The sequence below is a fragment of the Heterocephalus glaber genome, unplaced genomic scaffold, assembly GCF_053883595.1.
Source record: "Heterocephalus glaber isolate CG9 unplaced genomic scaffold, H.glaber_assembly_v1.0 deba00001719, whole genome shotgun sequence".
NCBI classification, from domain to species: Eukaryota; Metazoa; Chordata; class Mammalia; order Rodentia; family Bathyergidae; genus Heterocephalus; species Heterocephalus glaber.
Window position 1 is genome coordinate 8,054,837 of NW_028258432.1, and position 24,261 is coordinate 8,079,097.

At 43.3% G+C, this 24,261-nt stretch overlaps 1 protein-coding gene across 1 annotated transcript; it reads left to right on the forward strand.

Annotated features, from left to right (window-relative positions):
* The first annotated feature begins 59 nt into the window (after positions 1 to 59).
* On the forward strand, positions 60 to 24,168 carry Rasl11a (RAS like family 11 member A). The gene is made up of 5 exons (XM_087199410.1): positions 60 to 8,844; positions 21,208 to 21,706; positions 22,105 to 22,161; positions 22,259 to 22,338; positions 23,436 to 24,168. The coding sequence occupies exons 2-5, from the start codon at positions 21,583 to 21,585 to the stop codon at positions 23,901 to 23,903; spliced, it is 729 nt and encodes a 242-aa protein (XP_087055536.1). The 5' UTR covers positions 60 to 8,844; positions 21,208 to 21,582; the 3' UTR covers positions 23,904 to 24,168.
* The last annotated feature ends 93 nt before the right edge of the window (positions 24,169 to 24,261 follow it).

Consider the following 24,261-nt stretch of genomic DNA (forward strand, 5'->3'; position numbering starts at 1 on the left):
TAGTAGTGGAGAGTTGGCATTTACAATTATTGGCTGGGCCATGATGGTGGTGGCATGCCTATAATGCTAGCACTCTGGGAGGCTGAGGCAGGAGGATTGCAAGTTGAAGCCTAGCCTAGGGGGCTTGGTGGCTTAATGTAAGACCTTTTTTTGAAATTAAAAAATAAAAAGGGTTGAGATGTAGCTCAGCGTAAAGGTCCTGGGTTCAATCCCCAGTACTACAGAAATGAAAATAAGATGATTATATTTGAATTTTATTCTTCCTTTTTTTTTCACTGCTTCTAAATGCAAGATTTATAATCACATTTCTCCTTTCTGTACAGCAGTTTCCAGGCTCTGGTTATTCTGTTAATATTGAAAGTTGCTTAAACTGTGGCCCAGTTTTCTTATTTGAGAAAGGAGTGGTAAGTGACGATAAGATGGAAATACTAAGAAGCACCTGGTGTCATATTCAGTAACTGTCAGCTTTTCATTATCATCTCCCAAATGAGAACCTCAGTTTCCTTCACAACTGCTTAAGAGTATTGGGTTTTTGAGATAGGGTTTCATGCTTTGAATTGCCTCAGCCTCCTGAGTGCTGGGATTACAGGTGTGTGTCCCACGCCCAGCTTTAGAGTATTTTGGAAGTTCAGAACTAGATCATCACTCCAGCTAATTTAGTTTTTAAGGATATATATGATTGGCCTCTCCTATACTTTACTATAGCATTAAGTACTATGTAAAGTTGAAGTTTCTCTGGGTGTTTTTTAAGCTTTTAATTTCTGTATACAATGAATAGCACTTTAATATATTCCCCAAATTAGTTTTGTAATTTTTGCTGTTTTCTGATTTGTAAATTATTGATATATTGGTATATGTAAAGGTCTCATTCAAAATAGCTTTATGTAGAGCAAACAACTGAATTCATATCTTAAATGTACCAAAGAAAATGACCCCCCCCCCCCCTTTAGGTGACCATTCCAAAAGGAGTAAATTAACCTTTTATTTTTCTCGTTATGGTCACTGACAAGTACTGGATTTACTGCCTTGAAAAATAGGGTCCTGGTCTTGATATTCTTGGCTTTTTCTCCTTTGGCCCTTCAGAGGGTATTCATGTTGGTAGTAACCTGCAGGGCTCTTCGCTTGAGGTGACATCTGCAGAATCTGCCTTCCAGCATTGTGGTACCATGATCTGCTTCATAATGTCTCTGGGTCTTTATTCATTTTCTCTGGAGATTTTTCAACAACTTCAGTGCCAGTTTCTGTTAAGCTTCAGAAATTGGGAGCAGTTGGATTGTAGACTAGTTGGAATGGATACTTTCTCAAATGCAGAATACTCTTGGAGCGTCTAAATCTAAATGAAATGCTTCAAATTCTAGTTCTGTAAGCTAACATCTCTGGTTTAAGGATGGAGGCATTAAAACATGTATTAAACAGCCAGTGTGGCTGAAACAAAACTTGTGCCCATAAGCTTTTGCCTTGGTTCGGGGTACAGAGAGTAACAGTCTCAAATGTTAAAAGTGACCATGTGGTTGGTCATAAATAAACCCACAGTTCTGATACATGCAGTGGGAAAAAATGCTCTTGGAGTAGCGTAGAAGCTCCACATGACACTGATCTTGAGATTTTGTTTTGTTTTGTTTTAGTGTAGCAGGTTGACTTCAGTATGCCCCAGCCCACCAGGCAGGTGTATCAGCTACCACTCCCACACACGCAGCATAAGTTAGCAGCTCTGGGCAGGGCAGGATGTCAGCCTTTCCTGTACTACAGCCCCATGAGAGGTCATTTTTATGCTTATTTTACCTCTGAGCAACCTGCAGCAATGGCTCGTTCTCTAGTAGTGTATTACTAACCAGTGAGTATTACAGTACTAACATTTCTTGGCCATGTTACCTACTAAGGGTATGCTGTTTGATTTTTGCGACAGCTTTAAGATTTGGGAACTACTATATTTTATGCATAAGAAAAAGCAAAGAAGGGGAAAATGGCTAAATTGTCACCCTGCCAGAAACTGGCAAAGCTGGGACTGAATCCACAATCTTCATGCCAGGGATTTCCCCTAGGCAGTCTTTTTTTTTTTTTTTTAAAGTAGGAAGATATTGATAGGAAAGCTTCTGAAGGGCAGGAAGGGGTCCCGAGTGGGTAGCTAAAGACCCCACTTTACAGAGAAGTTGTATAGGGTGAAATCCATGTGGGTACAATGTGGGCCACAGCCATGAACATCCAGTAAGGTTATGAGTATAGTCACGTAGGTAATGTTGGTCCAATTGGGAAGCAAGACACATAGCAAGCATGCAAGGGTTTTCAGTAAGGTTGAGGGTCAGGGATATTTCCTGGAGAAGATGGGTTAAGACCTTGACCCCCCACCCGGATGATCGGTACCTGTTTAGAATATCAATCACTGCACCAGGGGAAGCATGAGGTGTGTAGTTTTTCTCCTTTTACAGTTCTGGCCTTCAGTGAATGTGCCTTGGGCCACAATTGTCCTCTGTGCCAAAGGCCCAGCCCTGTATAACCAGCTGTAATAATTATAACTAACTTAGCTGTCTACAATACCAAGAGCCCCCAATAACCTTCCAGCAAATCCCCTTGGTGTAGGTTGGTCTATCCCTTTGTGTGCATACTGCCAGAAAGTCTAATTGTGGTGCTGTGGTTTGTTTCACCTTTGTCCTAGCCTCCTCCAGGACTTAGCCTTATCTGACTGCCTATAATATTTCTACCTAGCTCATCTATAATATTCCCCTCTGAAGTATCCCGAACTGCCATGAGGGGGTAGGGGGCCATGACTGCTCGAGCTACTTCAGGCTGAAGGTTGTGGTTGGCAGTCAGGGATACCCTTCAGGAGGTCTATCTAAAGGTCCTTGATAGGCATCACGCATTTCCATCATGGGTAGGCGTATAGCTTTAAGTTTGGAGGAGACTAGGCCAGAAAGACAGGTAAATACGTGGGCCAAACAAATCAAATATGAGTATCACAGATGTTTCTGCCTGGAAGAGCTAGTAATAGCCTTTCATAGGGAGGATAAGGAGAAGCCCCAGGGAAGTTCAGAATCCATCACAGAAGTAATGGTCTGGTGGATCCTGGTAAAAGCATCCTAGCACTTTTGTCGTTGGCTCCATTTGTATGATCTGCAGTATGGCAGCCTCTAGGCAAGAATAAACAAAACCTTATAAGAAATTAGAGCGTGTATAATCTAAGCATGAGCACACTAGAATGGAAGGGCAGGTTGGGAAGAAAGTCACACTTAGAAATTGGAATAGTGATTGTAACCTGCTGGCTCTTCTAGATTCTACAATAGTTTTTTCCGAATGATGCATAACTGGTCAGCTACTGGTGTAGCTAGAAACTGCCGGGGGGGGGGAGGGGTCAGTGACTGAAGCCCCTTTATATCTACCTTTATTACTGTGGCATTATTTTATACATCTTTTGGTTATTTTCTGCTAGGTGTTTTAAGACCAAATTAAAGTGAGACCTGTATCGATTAATATGAACCTCTTGCTGTCTATCAAGGTCAGTTAAGTCCCCTTAGGCATTACTTTGGAACCATGCATACAGCCTCTCAGCTCCTTTATCAGTGTCACCCATCAGGATGGGTCACGGCCTTGCTTGACCATGTTGCTTTCAGTGAAAGCATGGGAGACATCCTTCTTTGTCCTCTGGTGCCCGGCAGTCTCCCTGGTCAGGAGGTTGAGTGACTTAACCAAAGATACAGGATCCTGTAGGAAAGGTTCCTTTGTGTCCTGGATTTTTGTTGACCTTGAGGGGCCAGGGCCAAAATACTGCCTGTCCTTATAGCCCAGTTACCGTTCTAGTTTTGGTCTCCAAACTTTAGATGTTGAACACCCAGAGGAGAAGATCAGTGACATAAGTATTTCAGTTGGAGCAGTGAGTTTAACTATTATAATAGTTAAAAAATCAAGCACTTTTGAAGTATAAAGCACAGTTAGAGGGCTGTTATTTCTTACCAACCATGGTTTTAGTAGCTGAATCTCTGCAGAATGTTGACAACAGTTATATATTACAGAGAAACTTAAGATCAAGAGCTACACATAGTATTTTAGCTTGACAATCATGATGACATTTTCTTTGTAACACATGTCCATCTTAGTATGGAATAGTCTTAGTCAAACACTTCCATCTGATCACAAGACATTAAATGACAAAGAAAACTTTATTTGTTATCCTTTAGTAGGATGCCATCTAAAGGGAACATACATATTGGCCTATAAATGTACATTCGGAGTTCATAATGTCTAGCCTCTAATTTTAGTGTGTGATGTTTCAACTGGTGACAACATCCCTAAGTGTGGTGGCATATACATCACATAAGTTTTTAAGAAGCCTACTATTGGACTGATTATCTCATTTTGGCTTGACTTACCTCTTATCACAAGTAGCTGGAGTGCTAGGGAAAGACATACCTGAGTGAAAAAAAAATCATTATAAAATCTTAGACCTGTACACCTAGAAGGCATGGATGTATATACTATGAAATAACAATGAGTATCAGTTACATGAAAACCTTTGTCCGTTAATTTAGTTTTGTACCAAGAACATTTTAAAACCTTGTTTTCCCACAGAAAACTTAGACCATGACCAGTGTATACATATCACAGTATTATGTTTAGCAATGTTTTTCCCAGGAGGCTGTGGAAATTACCGGGGTCCCCTTTGTGAACAAAGGCTGGAGTAAATTTTTCCAGGCAGCCGCTCCTTTATTTACCAAGGGGAGTCCTGTCTGGTAGTTTTCCTAAGCCCAAGAGTCTTTAATTATCTTAAATATTTAGATGACCTATGAGAGCCAGATCATAACAACACATTAGTTTGATCAATGAAAGATTTTATACATAGACAACAATATGTACTATATTTGTAAAACCAGTTGACATTATTTGGATCATCTGGCAGTCTGGGGGAAGGATGTCTTTAATTATATATCTGTAAGCCAACTTGAGTTACAAGCAGACATCTTAAAAAATCCAAAAGGCCAAAAGAAAAAAACTCAAACATAAGAGCTGTACACATTTTAACAAATTGAACAGACACAAGACAACTTGTTTATAAACGAGTACACTCAGATGTATTTGGCCAAGTTGAATTACAATTTCTATAATTTTTAGGTTTATAAATAAGACTAGTCAGAACTTCTTAGATTAACAGAGATCTCTTGCAGTAAGAATTAAAAGGAATAAAAATCTACACCTGTGAAAGCAAAGGTAATTTTAAGACAAGCCTTATGCTGGCAGCTTATCTGACTGGAATACCCAGCTACACAGGCTTCTCATTGTTTTTATAGCCACAGTTGTTCGATAGCCACATGTAATTATTTCCTCTAAAGGGACAAACTGCTAAATATCTTCAGGGGAGTGCGCTCAGGCCAAGTTTGGGTATAGAAGAGACGAGGTGACACTCTGGAGCTAAATAGGAATTCTAAACAGTGAGGGAAGAAGGTCTGTCAAGGCTCTAACCTGCTGTGCTGCAGATGTCTACCTAGGAAAGTTTTTTCCAGTTTGAAAAAAACAGGAAAAGAAGGCATCCTTGTCTATCCCTCTTGTTCTGTGCCCAATCTAAGGTGTCCGTTAGACTTTATCTCATCCAGTGCCAGTGGCAGCTGACTAGAGGTGCAAGGAAGTGGCCAGAGCCAGGTTAGCTGTTGTTCTTACCATTCTCTAATTTTGTCTAAGGGCTGAAAGGCAGATAAATCTGGACTAAAACTATACATTTATTTCTTGAGAGTTTCAGGATTAAACCTCGACCAGTTTTCTGTATGGCCCACAGATAAATGAAGGTCAGCTTTACTCTGGAGGGATTCCAAGGAGGGGAGACTCACCATTCTGGAAGCTTTGTCTTGAAATCTAGCAGCCACAGAAGAGGGAAGTGCCTCGAACCAAACACTGTTGACAAATGTGTTACTTCTCAGGGTCAGGGCAATGGAGAAGGGACAGAAGAGTGCCTTTAAGTATAGTATAAGAGCAAAATCTCAGGTGTAGAAGGACATTTAGGATCAGGAGCTTTTCCAGAGTGGATCTGCAATCCTTACCAAAACATGTCTCTAGACATGTTTTTTTTCCTATGATTTTTTTTTTTTTTGACATGGGGATCGAACTCGGGACTTTGCACTTGTGAGGCAGGTAGCAGCACCGCTGAGCCAAGTCCCCAGCCCACAAAAGCTATGATTGACTCCAACTGAATTAGCAAGCAGAAAAATCAAACCAATAATCAAAGAACCTGAATGGCTGCTTCTGCCTCTTGAAAGAGAATAAAGGTATTCTAATTATATTGTTTAGGGCTTTCTAAAGTAAATTATTTTGAATCTATAATATCTAACTTACGACTTAAATACCCTGCAGGCTGTTGAGCAGCTCCCTGATGTTGTAGAAACACTCACAAAGCCACGTTTCACCTTTTATTAACATACAGACTGAAATGGTGTCCTGTAGGTAGGCACTTAGAAGTGCTTGTTTGAGCTTCTGGAATGCCATCTGGGAACTAGGTTCCCAGGTTAAAATATGGCTGTCTTTTGGGCTTTTCTATAAGCTGGTAGATGGGTCACACAATCTCACTATATCCTGTTATCTAAAGGTGACAAAAGCCTGTAATTTCTAGAAATCTCCTTAGCTGTAGAGTCTTGGGCTGTGGAAAGGAAAGAATCGATTTAATTCTTTTTTTCCCCAGTCTTTGGGTTCCCTTAGATATAAGGCCTAAATATTTTACCTCAAGGCCGCAAAGTTATGCCTTAGATCTAGAAACATTATAACCTCTGTTAGAAAATTCAGCAGAGCAGATGTCTTGGCTAGAACGCTCTTCTGAGGGGGCACATAACATACCATCTACATACTGCAAGACTGTGACTTTGGAAAAACTATAGTATTTCCTTTTATCAAATCAGGATCTAGGGATGTCCTTATCATTTTCCTGATAAATAGTTGACAATTTAAAATAATTGAAGGGCTCAGTTCTCATCTTTCTTAGATCTTTCAGATTACATGCCTGAAAATGTCTTCTGTTTTAATCTATCTGATTGACAGCCCAGTTGGGGCTTGTATAGAAACCACTTGTATTCTAGTAGGAACCAGTTCCCTTGGCTGCCTGTCTTCTGAGCTTCCAAAATAAAGATAATATGTGTCTCTATGTAGTACAGCTTGTAATACTATTTGTCTCTCAATGTTTGATTTAAGAGCAACGTTATATCTTTCTACTCTAGTCCATAGATCTGAGTAAGTTCTTCAAAGACCTCAGTGTACATATCAGGGTCATCTGAAAACTTTTAGATCTCATTTGACCTGTCTTAGATCACTGAGAGAAAAAGACACATAAACATAGGTAGTCCCATATTTGCCATTTACTTCCTGCAAGGGATATTGTCTTTAAGGGGTTTGAACAAAATTAGCTATGGATGGATATAGTTCTGTAGAGGTTTTAACTACAGCTGGCTTGGGAATTTCACCCTTAGATTCTAAAGGATAAGGGGGAGGGATCTCAGGCTCTAAAGGGCAAGTGGGAAAAACTTCAAGTTTGGAGGTAGGTAGAGCTTTCACTGGGATTGCCTCAGAAACTTTGTCCTCATGGTCCAAAAGGCGAGGGTGGAAAACCTCAGGTTTAGTGCTAAGGACTGGAGGAGTCTCATCTTCCTGCAGCATATATTTACACTTGGAACACAAATCAGGATTATCTCAATGCAAGAAGAAAGATCTGGACATAAGGCAATTCTGACCATCTTTCCTCTTTTTTACAATATAATCCTAGTTGTGAAATGGCGTCATAATTAATACTTCCTTCTGCATTTCATCCTGGCTCTAGAGGATAGGCAGGCCATGCCCGGGTGCAGAAGAATGTTAGGTTCTCAGTATGTGAGGATCGAACTTCTGCCAGTGTTTAAGAATATATTCCAGGGCTGGGGATTTAGCTGAGTGGTTTTGGTGCCTGCCTCCCAAGCACAAGGTCCAGAGTTCAATCCCCAGTACTGAAAAAAAAAAAAAAAAAATTCCAAAGGAGTAAGAGATTTTGACTTGGCAGTCCCACATTCTGGAAAAAACAGAATCAGGGCATCCCTATGATTCTGATTGATTCCTTATGCTCCTAGAGTGTCCTGTAGGATCACAGCTCCATGGCAGTTGGCTGCCATCTGGAGAGAGCCCAGAAGGTAAATTGGACTGGAGTAGCCACCCTTTAAGAGCGTGCAATCTTACTTTCCCCAGGGAACTTGTGTTTTTACTCCTGTATGAATTTCAAAAGCTCAAGATACAGTTGATTTTATTTGTAAGATCATGTCTTTTTGAAGGAAACATTGTTAGCCAAACTGGTAATCAAAAGTAAAACACTGTTTTCTAAATCTTTGAGAGAGAATGAGGCAGATAGATTAAAAGGTTACATCACCTTAGGCAGTCTTGACTGTCTAGTGGAGACTTGACCAATAGGTAGTTTATAGGGGGGGTGGGTGGTCTTTTTTTACATAGGTTTGTTGAGGTATAGTTGATATGCAAAGAATTATACATATTTAAAATGTATGCAATTGTTAATACCATCACATATTTGACCCTGTATTTAGCTCCTACTAAATTGTTTTTCCTTTCATTTTGTTACATTTTCCTTATGTTTTAGCTGTTAGGAAAAATTTATAGTTTTTCCAGTTTTTTTGCAGATATACTTGGCTTTGCTTGAAATGGCTGTACATTCCTTGGTTCAGTTGATGAAATTCCTATTTGTCCTTCAGCATCTAACAGCTTAAGTGTTGTCTCATAGGTGATACATTGCCTTATTGTAAGGAGAGGAATGAATACAGTGCTTATGATCAGAGAGGAGACAGATTCCTTCAAGAGTTTCCCACATAATTGTTCCCATGACAGATGTGTTTGCTTCTGTTGGTATGTATTTTTTTTTACTGTTATTTTTTTTGTAGTGCTGGGGAACAGAACCCAGGGCCTTATCCTAAATGCTAGGCAAGAGCTCTTCTACTGAATTATACTCACAACCACCAGTGTTTTATTTTTTTTAAAACTTAATATCTATGCTGAGGGTGGTGATGCACACCTGTCACTGTGGGAGGCTGAGGCAGGAGGATTGCAGGTTCAAGCCCAGCCTGGGCAACTTAGTGACTTAGCAAGACCTTGTCTCAGAACATAAGGTCTGGGAATGTACCTCCAGAGTCCCTCAGTTTAAACTCCAGTGCTGAAAAACAAAAAATACTTTCCCACTATAGCTGTATATAAGGATTGTCATGCTAAACTTTACACTCCTAGTGCCTGATACAATAAAAAGTTCTGCTCTTCAAAAAATAAACATCTACATTCTGATTTCTATACGTTCAACTTTGTTTTCCTATGGAGTTTACAAAACTAATGTTTCTCTGAAATTTGAGGGCCAGGTAAGTTTTGCTTGTGAATAGTTGGGATTGTTAATCCTCCCATTTGGTGGGGGAACTCAGCCATTCTTTCGTTCCCCAGCAAGTCTTGTAACCCTCACCTGTCTCCTGGTCAGTAATATTGATATAGGAATTGATACTGGACCTCTAAATGATAGAGGGGAAATATAACAACTTGCTAGATGTCTGACATGCCAAGTTTGTGTTCCCCAAAATCAAAGAATGAATTAAGGAACAACACCAGTTAAGAGTAGGAAATATTTATTGAGGGGAAAAATACAGCTCCTCAGAGAGGCGGGAGGGGACCCAAAAGTGACCAAGGACCCCACTTATGGGGAAGTTTTACAGAGCACAACCACGAGTACAAGGTAGGTTACAGCCATGATCAATAAGATACAGTCGCTTAGTAGCATTGATACAATGAGGGAAGTAACCATACATGGAAGGACTAAAGAACTTTTCAGGAAGGGATGAGTGAGGATCTTTTTCACCCATGGAAGTGACTGATGTCTATCTAGACTTCATTAGAACACGTGTTACCACTTAGGCCTGGTCCTTTCATCTTTATCTTGAGGCTTGGCCTCCAGTAGATGCACCTCCAGTCATTGTAATATGTTTGCCTTTGTCCTGACTCAAAGCCTAGCCCTGTCGGACAGCCTGTAATATTTCTGCCTAGCTTAGCTGTCTGTAACAACGATAGAGGACTAAAGCATATTCCTAGAGGCCTTTATTGCACAGTCTGGTTCTGTTTTACTACAACCTGGTAAAAAGTATTGTGACTGTCAGAGAGGAAATGGGGATGTAATACCTCAATTCAGGACAGCTGATTAAGCTGGACATTGAGAAAGGGAAGAGTGAGAATGGCCTTGGGGGAACCGTAGCAGATATTTAGAAAATGAAAATTCCATTTGCTAGCACAGTAATTTTCCAAAAAGCCATTAATGGCAATACCATGAATATGCATAAATTTTTTTAGTGTTTTGAGTTAATCTTTAAAGATACATTCCTCACAAGCAAATCTCTGTTAAAGAATATGTTTTCCAGATTCGTTTTTTTCCCATTAAGTTTATTGGTACATTTTGGGTATACAATAGTTACATTCATCATTGGGATCTTGTACCTTTATATGATCCATCTTCATTTTTTTTAATCTTCTTTCTTTTTTTCCCCATTCCCCTGCCCTCCCTTCACCCCCTCTACCCTTCCCTATTTACAAAGACGTTCCATTTTTTTCTTTTCTCATATTTTTTCTTTTCCCTTCTTTCCTTTCCCCTACCCATCCCGCTTCCCCTATTCCTTTAGACCTTTTCTTCCTATTTCACATTTTCAATTAAACATTTTAATCTTTATTTACACTTAGTTTTTCACACCAGAGAAACTATTCGGTATTTACACATGTGTGTCTTATTTCACTTAAAGAGTATGGCCTCAATGTGCATCCATTTAGCTATAAATGTCTCAAGTTTCTTGCTCTTTAGGGCGGAGTAGTACTCCATTTAAAAAAAAAACAAACACATCTTGTTTATCCAGTGTCCAGTTGATGGGCAGTTGGGCTGTTTCCACAATTTAGCTATTACAAACTGCGCTGCTATAAACATGCGTGCACATATATCACTGTGGTATGATTCTTTTAATTCTTTTGGGAAGACACCCAGCAGAGGAATAGCTGGGTCAAATGGGACCTCTAATCCTAGTTTTTTGAGGTATCTCCATACTGATTTCCACAGTAGTTGGTTGCAACAGTCTGCACTCCCACCAACAACGAGGAAGGGTTCCTTTCTCCCTACAACCCCGCCAGCATTTCTTACTGGTTGATTTCTTGATAGCAGCCATTTTTCCTGGGGTGAGGTGGAATCTCAGTGTTGTTTTCATCCACATCTCTCGAATGACCAGTGATGAACATTTTTTCATATGTTTATTTGCCGCTTTTACTTCTTTATCTGAGAAATGTCTTCATTTCAGATGTCCGTTTACTTGAGTCAAATTTCTTAACTCTTAACTTCGGTGAAAATGCAGCAACCACTTATATTTTGCAGAAATTTATGAGTTAGATACTGTGGCCACTCACATTTTCAAGATGAGGAAAAGCTCTACAAAAAACATTTTATCACTGACACAAGTCTCTTGACAGTAATTCTTGTCTAAAAGCAAAGACATGTTTTCCAGCACAGTAGAATATAATCCTCCTTTCTTTGTTGCAGCTTTTAGTCCATGAGGAAAACATGGTGAAAATCTTTGTAGGAAGTGACATTTTCTGCTGAGACTCTTAGAGACACTATGCTCATCATCATTAACGTGGTCTGATTTACATTCAGGTTCTTCCTATCCTGAACATGTTCCCAACATCGATCTGTACAGTCATGAGACTGTCTCAACTCCTAGGGTCCCACCAACAGGGCCCTATTCTGGTCTCTCGACTCTGTTGTCCTCCTGACCAGCAGACTTTGTGGGCTTTCAGGTGACACAGGGTCAGGTTGGTTTGCGGAGCATGGCTGGGGGACATCCTACTGCCACTGTCTTTACCATCATTCAGAAAACATGCCTCCTGACCCCTGATAAATACATGGAGCAACCATATCCACAATTTATTCACCAGAAAAGTCCGTAGTCCAGTCTCCAACAGATGACAGGTGGCCTACTGCCTTCATATGTTTTGAAGTGCTTTTTACCTTTTCACAAAGTCTTCTCTCCCCTCAGATTTTACTGCCCGCAGAAGCCAGTGGCTTTTCATGTTTAAGAGAAACCAAAGGAGTTGGAAAAGAGTGAGGTAATGGGGTGGAGCCATTTTTCTAGAATGTTCCAGCAAGTTCTCAGTTCCTCACTTAAGAATACCCTTTGGCTTTTGAATATCAGGAATCTGATGAGTGACTACAGAAAATACTGCCTTAGGTTCCCCAGGTGACCTTGGGTTCATGGCTGGGAAATTACGATTCTGTGGGGATCCTGGGTTTTTTCCAGTGACGGTTTTTAAGGCACTGGCTATGGGGCTCAATTAATCTGTTTGGCTCTGCTCCACTTGTGAAGAATTCCCTGGGGTAAGAAAGCAGAATGCTTCAAATATTGCATCATACACAGTTCATCACCTCCATCCTGTGTGCACTTCCTCTGGGGCACTCCAGGCTTCCAGGGTCCTCTTGGGGAGGGTGCTCTGTCCAAAGCATGTCCCACAGTTGACTGCTGGGCCCCTTAAATTCTGCTGCTCGAGTTGCAGGAAGGCCTTGGGCATGGCCAGCTGGGTATCCTGGGTGGGTGTCGGGAGTCCTAGGCAGCAGCCTTGAGTCCTGGTGTGTGGCGGCCACATGTCCCAGGTAGGGGCCTCCAGTGCTAGGTGTCTGGAGTCCTGGAGGATGGTGGTCTAGAGTGGTGAAGCAGTGGGTGAGTCCTCAGGCCCCAAACCACTAAGTGACTGGCTCTAAGGACAAAGACAAGGCTGCAACCTGATGCTCCTTAGGCTTAGCAGGAGGAAAAATTACACTTCATTATGGTTTGCACACTACAGAAACATACACAGCCGCCACCCAACACCAGTCACAAAGGAATGAAGGTTGCGGGGGCAGAACAGATCTTAAGAGATGTACAAGCAGGGAGGATTAGGGGAGGGAGAGGAGGGTGAAAGTGGACAGGAAGAGATGAAGGAGGGGTAGGGGAGAAAAGACGGGAAAAGATTGATAGAAGTATTGGGGGGAAGGGGAAGTGTGGTCAGCTAGGTCAGGTCACAGGAAGAGGAGGGGGAGGGGCCAGGCTGGGTCACAGGAGTCAGGGGAAGGCCCCGCTAGACCAAGGGAGTTGGAGAGTGGAGCAGTAGCAGGGTGAGTGGTGTGGAGTGGAGGGCAAAAATGGCCAGTCCTCAGCCCCTACCGACCGAAGAACCATCTCTCAGGGCCAAAGTCAGAAGGCTGTTCCCCACCTTCACAGCTGGAACACTGGGTGGGAAGTGTAAAGCACGTAACCGCCCCGCGCCTGTGCTCAGAAATGTGGGGTTAATTTGGCGGAAGGGGTGGGGCCTGGTCAGGTCAGGTGGAACTTGGCCACACCCTTAGGCAAGGGCCTCTTTCTGGACGCAGCCGTTCCACTCTTGAAACCTTGTTGGGTTCAGCTCCTCTGTGAGCTGGCAGGGCAGCACCCCTCCCATTGAGTCAGCCCTGCACTCCTCCACAGTGACTGCCCCCGCAGCCCCCGTAACTGGACAGTGTTCCAGTCAAGGCCAGACTTGAACAGACAGGCCCACTGCTTCCAGCCCCCGCCCTTTCCGCCAATGGCGGCACCATTTTCTGGGGCACGTGCATGTGCATTCACGTGCCTCACACTACCCACGGAGCTGGCCAGGAGGAAAGTGTACAATCCAGTGTTCCAGCTCCACGGGCAAGGAAGCCCTTGGGCCTCGGCCCTCCTCCTGGGAGATTGTTCTCAGGCTGGTTAAAGCCCTAGGACTCACCACCCTTACACCCGACACCACACCTCCTTGACCCTGCTGTTGCAACTCCCTTGACCAGATGGGATGCTCCCCACTTCCTTGACACTGCCCGCCCCGGCCCAACAGAGCCTGCCTCCCCTATCCCCTTCTCCATCTCCCTGCCCTCTGGGGTCCTCCCTCATTTTCCAGATTCTTGATTCATTTTGATAAACTGATTTCTTAAAAGCTTGTACCACTTTGCACTCCAGTCTGCAATGCTTGAGACTGGTGGCTTCATAGCACTCTCCTCAGCAGCAGTTATTTCTTATACAGTCTTTGGTAATTTGGTGAGAGGAAAATGTTACATTTTTCTGTTTCTGAATTTGAACACTTTCCTGGTTTCCTTTTATCTCCTTTGCAGTCTTTACAGGATCTCTTTCTAGCCTTCCAGTGTTAAAGTACCTTTATTCTCTGGGTGATATTTAGCCTCACAGTTTGGAATATCATCTCTGTCCTGACAGTGACCCTGGCCTACAAAATGTTCTGTCGTCTGGGCTGCGGATACCTTTCTGATTTTGACTACTGCCAGCCTCAAAGTTGGATTCAATCACAGGTTCCTTGCTGTGCCTTTGATATATGCCAAGCACATTCTTGTTTCAGACTTTTTGCATTGAATGTTTTCTCTGTCTGGAAGGCTTTTCCTTCATAGATCCCCATGGTTTGTCCCCTTTTCTTTGAACAAACTTCATTAATTTCTGTGCCTTTATTACTCTCTGTGATACATATTGATACCCAATTTGTTTTATTGAGAGAGTCTAAGTTTTTAAACAACTTGTATCTATAGATCTTTATTAAATTAGGGAATGTTTGCTGGAACCTATTCTACTGAGGAAGGAGGATAAAGGTAGCACCATAGAACTCTATTCTTAAGGAGGTGACAATGTAGGAGGAGCAGAAAGACTCCCACAAGGCAAAAGTTTATCAAGGAGTGTGAAAGAACAAAGGGAGAGCTGGTATTGACAGAGCTCTTGTTTCTACCCCACCCACCTTTTTTGGCAGTACTCAGTATTGAACCCTGGAACTTCACACTATGCTACATCCCAGCCCTTTTCATTTTTTGAGACAGAATCTCACTGAGTTGCCCAGGCTGGGCTGGAATCTGTGATCCTCCTGCCTTAACCTCTGAGGGTGTTGGGATTGCTGGGATTACAGATGTGTGCCACCATGCCTGGGTATAGCTGCTGCTTCTTGACATCCAGATTGTTCCTCATTTTTCTTGTATCCTGACTCCATTCCACTTCTTCCTTGACTTTAGCCTATAGACTTGAAAACCTAACACATTAACCAGGCTGTCTTTTCCTGTGCCTTTCTGGTCCCGTTGATAGCTGCATTTCCTGGTCGCCCACTGAAAATCTGGCTTCCACCTCCACTGTTCTGATGCAACTGTATCCTCAAAGGTTGCCAAAAACTTGGTCATTTAATAAATGTAGAGTCCTCTTTCTATTTTAATTTGTTATCTTGATATTTGGCAGGGCCAACCAATTTCCTTCTTTCCAGAGACTAATGTTATCTTCTCTGAGGCTCTTCACCTACCTGACTCCTTGATATTCCACATTTGTCACTTGCTTCTCTCTTAAGTTCTTCCTGTGTAATCTAAACCAGTGTCTCTCAGAGTGTGGTCCCCTGGCCAGCAACAGTAGCATCATCTAGGAACTTGTTAAAAAAAAAAAAAAAAACCTCGGGCTGGGGATGTAGCTCAGTAGTAGAGGGTTTGCTTAGCATATAGGAGGCCCTGGGTTCTGTCCCCAGCACTGCAAAACAAAACAAACCTACTGAATCTGAAATTCTGGGGTGGAGGCCCTCCACTCCATCTTTAACAAGCTCTCTGGATAATTAAGATGCATGCTGAAGCTTGAGAACGCTTCTCTAACATGCTTAAGCTCACAATCTCTGAAGCTCCAGATTGGTAGTTCCAACTTCCTCTTGGGCAGCTCCATGTGGGTGTCCTATAGTTTTAGAAGGTTCATTAAGTGAAGAGATGAATTCAATAGAAATTTAAGCTTAAAGTAGTTTATTTGTATGTGCACTGATAAAATTATGGGTCTGCCTTGAAATGCAGCTCTTTTTAAATAATGAGCAACCCCCACACATTGTGAATTTATAAATTCACCCTTTATCATACAATTCTCTTTTCTTACACTTGTCAGTGAAAAGAAAAATACTATGAAATGTTTTGACCTTTCTTAAAGTTAATAAGAGCCATAACTATGAACTTTTTAATTCTGTCTTTTCTGAACTAGTCAGTCACCTTCTGTTTTTGTTCAGTTGAACCCATATCCAAAATTATCTTTTGAAGTCTTCCTTTGAATGTTGTGGCAAAAACAAAATACTCAAGTTCATGTCTCTTCCATATTCCTGCTAGGATGATATTAACAATTTCTCTGTACTGGAATGGGAAAATGTTATAAACAGTTGCTAAAATTTTGCAGTAAAATTGCTAAAATTTAAATAAGACAGGTTTATTCTTTTCTGAGCGCAAGAAAAGTAATTTGAAACTGGACTTGATTTACTTAGAATATGAGCATTTATGCCATATTTCTTCATATCCAGCACTCCTTAAGGGAAGAAAATGGTATTATGCACGCAGAAAACTTGCACAGACTCTGTTAGACACTAAGGTTATGAATAGTAACAGTGAGGCAGCATCTGTAGCTGTTATACTGACCTGGGAAATGTGTACTGAGGAGTGAATAAGCAGCTGAGGTTCAGTGTTGTGATTCTTTTCAAACAGTGAGAATGTGTAATAAGTGAGCACCGGACAGGCCATCTCACAAAGCCACTAATGGAAAAGGCATAGAGAAACTGCTCTCAGACATACTTTTTCAACAAGATTAGAATTTATGGAAATTGCGTAGCTTGGGAAAGAATTCCAATGGGGTACTCTTTAATGAGGTGGTGGCTAAGGGAAGATGCAACTGGATTTTAATTTTTGATCCACTTGAGAAGGAAGAGAACTGCTCATGAAAGATGAGCAATTAAATCTTAACACTTAAAATCATTGAGAATAGAGACTGTATCCTGTCATTCGTAAACTCCTAGCACAGACACTGTTGGCCCCAGTAGGAGCTACCTACTCTCCACAAGAACAACCTTTTCCATAGCCTCCTGGAAATTCCTTAGCCTCGCCAGGCATAGTGGTGTATGCCTGTAATGTTGGCACAGGAGGATTGCCACAAGTTTGAGGCCAGCCTGGGCCACATAGTGAGTTCAAAAGCAGCCTAAAATATATAGTGAGACCCTGTCTCAAACCCCACCACCACCGAAATTCCTTAGCTTGGCACATGCTGCCATCCAAATGCTAGTTGTCAACCAACTTTTTGGTTTCCCTCCATCCAAATACTAACCAGGCCTGACCCTGCTTAGCTTCCAAGATCAGACAAGATTGGGCATGTTCAGTGTGATATGGCCAAAGACTCAACCAACTTTTTGGATCTCCACCACTTCCTCCCACCATGAGACTACTCAACTTTCCTGAAGCTTGCCATGTGCTTCCTGCCCTGTGATTTTGCACATCTTGTTCTCTGTACTTCATATACTCCCTCTCCCTACAGCTCCTCCTATCACACACTACTCAGGCTCCAGAGAGCAGTTTGCTTCTCCTGGTAGCGTTTGTAGAAAGCTTTCCCCACCTCAGATTTAACTCTCCCTGTTGCAGGCTTTTTGGAGCCTGCACTTGACCTGTCCTTTGTCCTTCATGTAGGTGACCAGAGTGTTCATTGTGCTCCTCACACTGGTGGGAAGGGCCAAGATTTGTAATCAGAGAGCTTGGGGTCTCCACTACTCTGTTACTTTAGATAAATTACTGTGTTTACCTGAACCTCAATTTAGAAGATGTTTAAAACCCATTTTACAGGATTAATAAAGACTTAGACATTAAGTAAGAATTAAGATACTATTTGAGAATATTTTTAGTAAATTCAGCAATTATTTACAAATGATAATTAATTCCTCCACTACAAGTGTGTCAGAGAAGGCAGGCAGGCATGTCTGATACTTTACTATCCTCTCAGTGAATGTCTGGTAATAGCTGTTCTTTGTGTTCTGTACTCTTACCAAAGAACCTTAAAGAGAGGAGATTTTCAATAATTCTGACTATTGAACTGAAATAATACAGGGATCTGGTAGAGGGCAGAAGCATGATTCCTATTCTGGGGAGAGCAGATTAAAGGCAGAGCCTCTGAGACATCAGTAAATTGAATATTCGAGGACTGGGCAGTAGGTTGAGGGAATGTTCACGGACTAGAGGGCCCTTGGCAAATTTTGCCCACATTCTAGAATTCAAACTCTTATTTGGCTGATAAAGAGTTAATAACTTCCTGTCTGATATAATTTGTGTTTTATCAAATTCTGCCCTTCACGCTCATTCTAAACACCCACAGATTTGTGTATTTCTATCTATGCCTACTCTTCTCTATTATCTTTTTAAAACCACTTCAGTATGCCTGTATTATATTGGTTGCACCACAGTTTTATGTAACTCTGGACACAAAGAAATCTAAAACAAAACAGCAGAACACAAGTAGCAACAATTTAGGCAAGGCTATTTATAATTCTCTAATGGCTTATTGTCTTCTCTAAAAGGTCACAGATTATCTTGAATATCTGTAAATGCAAAGAACCTTTCCAAGGAGAATGGGATAACATTTTGAGCTCTTCTAAGCAAAAATGCAATGGAAATGGAAAATGGAACATAACTGTCCCTGCGTAGAAAATAGTTTTAGGAATTCTTATCAGATAACCTTAAGCTAAAGTGATCTTATTCCAAATAGTGAAAGTAAAATTGGGAGTGAGGTGAAGAGATATGCTCAAGATTCAAGGCCAAGAAAAGGCTTGTTTCCTTTCAAAGTTCTTTTTTTTTTTTTTTTTTTTTTAACTAAGCAAGGCTGTACCACTTAGCTATAAGCTCAAACCCAATATTCTGCATTTTAACCCCAGAAAAATGAAGGAGGTTTGCAGCCGACTGCATAACAGCCATTCTCAGTTCTCTTTCTTGGTTTTGAATAGGGGCAGTAGTATGTCCACCCCCTGGAGAGGAACCATGATTGTCTAAGCTAGTCATGGCCATCCTAACCTTCTTTGCTAGGTTTTTGGATCATATCTCTCCTTAGCTTCTCTGGCTTGTAATAGGTAAGAGAAGTCAGTTAAATTATGGTGAGAATTATTTTATTTCATAGTTAAAAAAAAGTCCTCCCCTTCCTGTTTGGGTGAGGACTTGATGCCACAGGAGCCATCTTGTATTCAACAAGGAGAAGACAAGAGAATCTAAGATAAAACAGATCAGACCCCCAACAGGCCACTCAAAACCCCTGGAACCTAAACGTTTCACCTTTGCTCCCTAAGGAGTCCTTGTCTTCTTTTTTTTTTTTTCTTTTTTCTTTTTTTGGTGCCAGTGATCGAACTCAGGTCCTTGCGCTTGCGAAGCAGGCAGCAGAGCCACTGAGCTAAATGCCTGGTCCAGGAGTCTTTGTCTTTATAGTGCTCTTTCCCCCTGTCAGGGAGAAAGGCTATAGTTTTCAGTCTTTGAAGTTCAGTGGAGGAAGATTGCCTTGTGCACCATCACAGTCAGTATAACTCCAATATGGCAATTCATCTCAGATGTTTCCTGGGACATTTCCTCTGAGAACAAGTTCCTTTCAAAAAGCAAGACATTGGGATAATGATCATAAACTCTACTTCTGTCTTTTCCAGTTCACACAGTGAAGCCTCCCGTCATCCATTTATTTATTCAGAAAGCTAGTTTATTACAACAGGTACTACTATATGCCAAAGCTATAAACTGGGGCTCCTGCTCTCTGGAAACAAGCATAAGACAAATATTCCACCAGAAAGTAAAGGCAGATGAGATCAGTGCTGCGAAGGGTTCCCTGAGGTAGAGTACCCACAAGGTGGAGTAGGGGTACTGGTAGTGATCAGAGAAAGCTTCTTAAAAGGAGAAACAAGTAAACTGAGTCACTATTCTAGACTATTTCAGGATCATTCAGGATTCAATTGAGAAAGAAGAGCAGTAGGGATGGAGAGAAAGAGACACCAAGAAATGTAGATAGCAGAAATGATGGAACCTGGAGATTAACCAGTGAAGGGAGAGAGGTGGCTGGAGTCAAGAACAACTCACAAGGCCTGGCTTAGCCTACTGGGTGGGTGGAAGCACATTCATCAGTGTGTTCAACTGCACAAATGGACCATGTTCTCTACTGCTTTCTGCCATAGTCCTTTCAAATGGGCCATTGCTGCTCCTTCCACAGAGAAGTATAGTATATCTCTCCACCTACTGAATTGAGGCTGGCCTCCTGACTTGCTTTGGTCAACAGAATGCAACACAAGTGGCAGATTCCACATCAGAGCTTAGACCTCATGAGGCTTTGAGCACTTCTACTCACAATTCTGCTTAACAATTCTCCATGACAATAAGCCCTGCCAGCCTGCTGGAGGGAGATATGTGACTCAGCTACTACCCCTTTGCTCAGCCTACAGGCAGACTGAGTGAGCCCATCCTGGGGCATCTGGCCTGATCTTTCCTCCAGGACCTGGGAGCTCTATGCAGCAAAGGAGTCAGCCACGATCAGCTGAGCTTGCCTGACCTATATTAAGTAGTGGACCCCCTGAAACCCCTGAGCTACAGCCCTGTAAGCAAGTACAAGAGATTGTTACCCTAAGCCATTAAGTTTTGTCTGGCTTATCACACAGTTAATTGATAAAAACCAGGATAGGGAAAGGGAGTGAATAGTTTGGAGCTAATACGTAGGCAGTTGTACAGATAAGGCTGAAACGCAGGACACGACAAGCATGAAGGTTTATTAACTGTGCAAGGATAAACTTCCAAGGTTTCTGCCTCACCATGTTGGGCTCCAAGAACTGGCCATACCTCTCCCTTGTGTTCTCTTCCTCCCACTCCCTCAACTCCACCTGTACTAGAAGTAAATACTGAAATAATGAAGCACAGGCATGAGTCAAGTGCAGGCGACAGGATGAATGATGGAGGAGTCCTGAACTGCAGCTCACAGCAGGTGGAATGCTCTTGAGTGTTCCGGGTGAGTCAGCCGGCCCAGCGCCAGCAGAGAAGGGGCTGCCAGGTCTAGATTCTGAGCTGCAAACAGTGACTGCCCCCAAGGGGACTTCACAAGCAAGTGAATGTAGTTACCATGATGGATACCGATTTAGGGCTTATGTCCCCTCCCTTTCTTTCCTCATATTAATGTCACCCCTCAGCAACTTTTAAAAATAAAAAGGGCAGGGTCGGGGATTTAGTTCAGTGGTTCCAGTGCCTGCCTCGCAAGCGCAAGGTCCTGAGTTCGATCCCCGGTACCGGGGGGGGGGGGGCAAAAGTCGGTAGGAATTTATTCCTCCCATTGTTGAGGATGTATCCAACCGATTGTACTTTTCTCTTTTCCTTTCTTCCACCGACCCCAAACTCAGATTCACTCACAGGACTAAAGACTCAGGTGAGGCTCAGTGGGTTGGAGGGGCCCGCAGGTTGGGCAGGCACAGCGGGAGCAGAGGCAGGATACCGGGTCTGCTGGCGCAGCGCGTCAAGCTCGAGGCTGCGCGCACGCGGGCGGGGACAGGACGCCAACCTCGCGGGGGCCGCTCCCGCCCTTCCTCACCGCTCCAGGGGTAGGGGCGGGCTGTGGGAGGAGCTGGACGCCGTCCCCCGGCACCGGGAGCGCCCGGCCCTTTAAAAGCCGCGAGCCAGGACAGCGCCGCGTCTCGATCTCTGGGCTCGGAGGCGGCCCCTTGTGCGGGCGCGTCCCCGACCGCTAGGCTTGCTCGCCCCGCCGTGGGACGAGCTCCATGTGGCTACCCACCATGTCCGGGCACTTTCTACTCGCGCCCATCCCGGAGTCCTCCTCCGACTGCTTCCTGCCCAAAGACATCAAGCTGGCGGTGCTGGGCGCCGGGCACGTGGGCAAGAGCGGTGAGTGGGTCGGCGACCGCGCGGCGGAGAGCCGAGGCTTCGGCGGAGGTGGGAGGGCCGGGGACCGAAGGAACCTGGCTGCGTTGGCAACGCAAGGGTCCCCTATCCGTCCTGGCGCCCTTCTGCCCACCTGTTTCCTGGGAGCATCTGCCCTTGGGCTGTAGCATGGGTTGGCGCCTGGTCGAGGATGGGGTGCGGGAGGTGTTCCCTCCGGTCGTGCCAGTCCCAGTACCTCGGGAGGCCACTCGGCTGCACCTCAGGCTTTGCAGAGCCGTGAGTGCGATGCGGGCAGTGCGTCGTGCTCCGCGGCCCATCACGGCTCCCCCAGCTCCCCCGGGGTGTCCCCGATTTACGCTCTTGTCCTGTCCCCCGACTTGATATTCCTGTTTCCTTTTCAGCAATGATTGTTCGCTTCCTGACCAAGCGATTCATTGGCGACTACGAACCGAATACAGGTTAGAATAACTTCGTGCTCTCTGTTTTTCTGACTGCATGTTTGTTTGCTGATTCGAGTGGGGGAATTTAAAAGTAAACTCTTCCTTCACACTCCAGGCAAGTTGTATTCCCGGCTCGTCTTTGTCGAAGGGGACCAGCTATCCCTGCAGATCCAGGACACACCTGGTAGTGTCCAGGTAAGGACTGCCGGGAGCGAACAGCTCACCCCTCCGGGGCCACTAGAGGATGGCCAGCATGTAGGTCGGTCCTGGGCCAGATGACTAAATTCCTATGATGTGCTGTCCACTGGTGGGTCTGGGATTGGGGTACTGTAAACCCTCCAAGGGAGAGGGTTGATTCGAGGCACCTTTGACAATGCAAGAAGTAGCAGACCCTGCATCTCTTAGGGAACTCCCTCTTCCCTCAGTAATGTTATCGGAGACCTTATCAGACCCCATATATGGGTCACTGACCTGCTGCTTCCCTTCACTTTGCAGCCCTGACAGCCAGTCACTAAGGCACCTCTCACCACTTTCAGAGCTCAGCCATGAAACAAACAAAAAAATCCGGGCTGTAAATGTAGGTTGGTGGTAAAGAGTGTGGTTAACATGTGTAAGGCCTCCCCGCACCATGCCCCACGCCCTGCTCGATTCTCAACACCTTACAAAAATTAACTAGTAGACAAAAGCAAGAAAGGGTGGGATTCTGGGGGGAGAGGGTCTTCTTTCTACCAAGGACTGCCAAGTGCTCCTGTTGTTGGCTGCTTCTTTAAGTCAGTAATTGCAATCAGATAACCCCTTGGCCAGCGGTCTGGAATCTAACTTAACCAACAAGTTACTAATGCTAATCCCTACTAGGGAGGAAAGGTCTTGGGGAAGAGTCCAAAGAAAGGAATTTATTTCTGTAGCATTCTCACGAAGTTGCCTGCTAAAAATATTTTTATGGGTTTGGGAAAAGATATTTATCTTGGCTTATTTTCAAAGTTTTGTTTATTATGAAGTTCTCTAAAAATTGAGCCATTCTGGTTTAAAGTTGTTCTTCAGTCACAGTTCACCAGGTCAAGTAGGGAGGTTAAAAATAATGCACCAATAACAGCTAATAAAATAAGGTAGGCAGGGAGTTTGAGAATTTACAGTTTCTCTATCAAAAGCCTTCTGCAGAAGCTGGGTAGAACCTGGAAACTATTTAATGCTTTCTTTTTCCAGTGTTTCTTCAATGGTTATTTTGATGATATATTTAAACTCATCTCTCACCAAGAGCTTCCTTGACCAGATCTCATTTTGATCTTTCTCAGGCCCAAGACAACCTCAGCCAGGCAGTGGATTCCCTGTCCAAGTGTGTACAGTGGGCAGATGGCTTTCTGCTGGTCTATTCCATCACAGACTACAACAGCTACCAGTCCATCCGGCCCCTCTACCAGCATGTCCGTAAGGTCCACCCTGACTCAAAAGTCCCTGTCATCATTGTGGCCAACAAGGGGGACCTTCTGCATGCCCGGCAGGTGCAAACACATGATGGCATTCAGCTAGCTAACGAGCTGGGCAGCCTATTCCTTGAAATATCCACTAGTGAAAACTATGAAGATGTCTGCGATGTGTTTCAGCACCTCTGCAAGGAAGTAAGCAAGCTGCACAGCCTCAGTGGGGAGAGGAGAAGGACCTCTATCATCCCTCGGCCACGCTCCCCCAACATGCAGGACCTGAAGAGGCGCTTCAAGCAGGCTCTGTCCTCCAAAGTCAAAGCCCCCTCTGCCCTGGGGTGAACCATCTCAGGCAAACTGTGTCCTTTTTATTATGCACTTGTGCAGCTAAAAAGACTGGGTCTCTCCCTTTTTAATCACATATTCAGAGTTTATTTTTGTAAAAACTATTGGTTTTCAAGTGTATGTGTATTTCTGAAAATTCAAACAGTGATTGTCTACAAGTTAGGTAGAATTTTTTTTTTTAATAAAAGAACTTTTTTTAAAAAACTGTAACTGCTGGTCACTTTTCCATTAAAGGCAAAATGGCAACATTGCTCCTTGTTTTCTAAATGCCTTTTTATAGAAATCATACTTGCACCAGAGCCCAGAACTGCTCGATGCTTGTCTTAAGTCTGAACTCTGATTGATGTCATGTGGT

Excerpts from the sequence above, each read along its gene's own strand:
- Rasl11a (XM_087199410.1), top strand. The coding sequence starts at position 21,583 with ATGTGGCTACCCACCATGTCCGGGCACTTTCTACTCGCGCCCATCCCG. Across the intron at positions 21,707-22,104 it reads CGGGCACGTGGGCAAGAGCG|CAATGATTGTTCGCTTCCTG; the intron begins GTGAGTGGGTCG and ends TTTCCTTTTCAG. Across the intron at positions 22,162-22,258 it reads CGACTACGAACCGAATACAG|GCAAGTTGTATTCCCGGCTC; the intron begins GTTAGAATAACT and ends TTCACACTCCAG.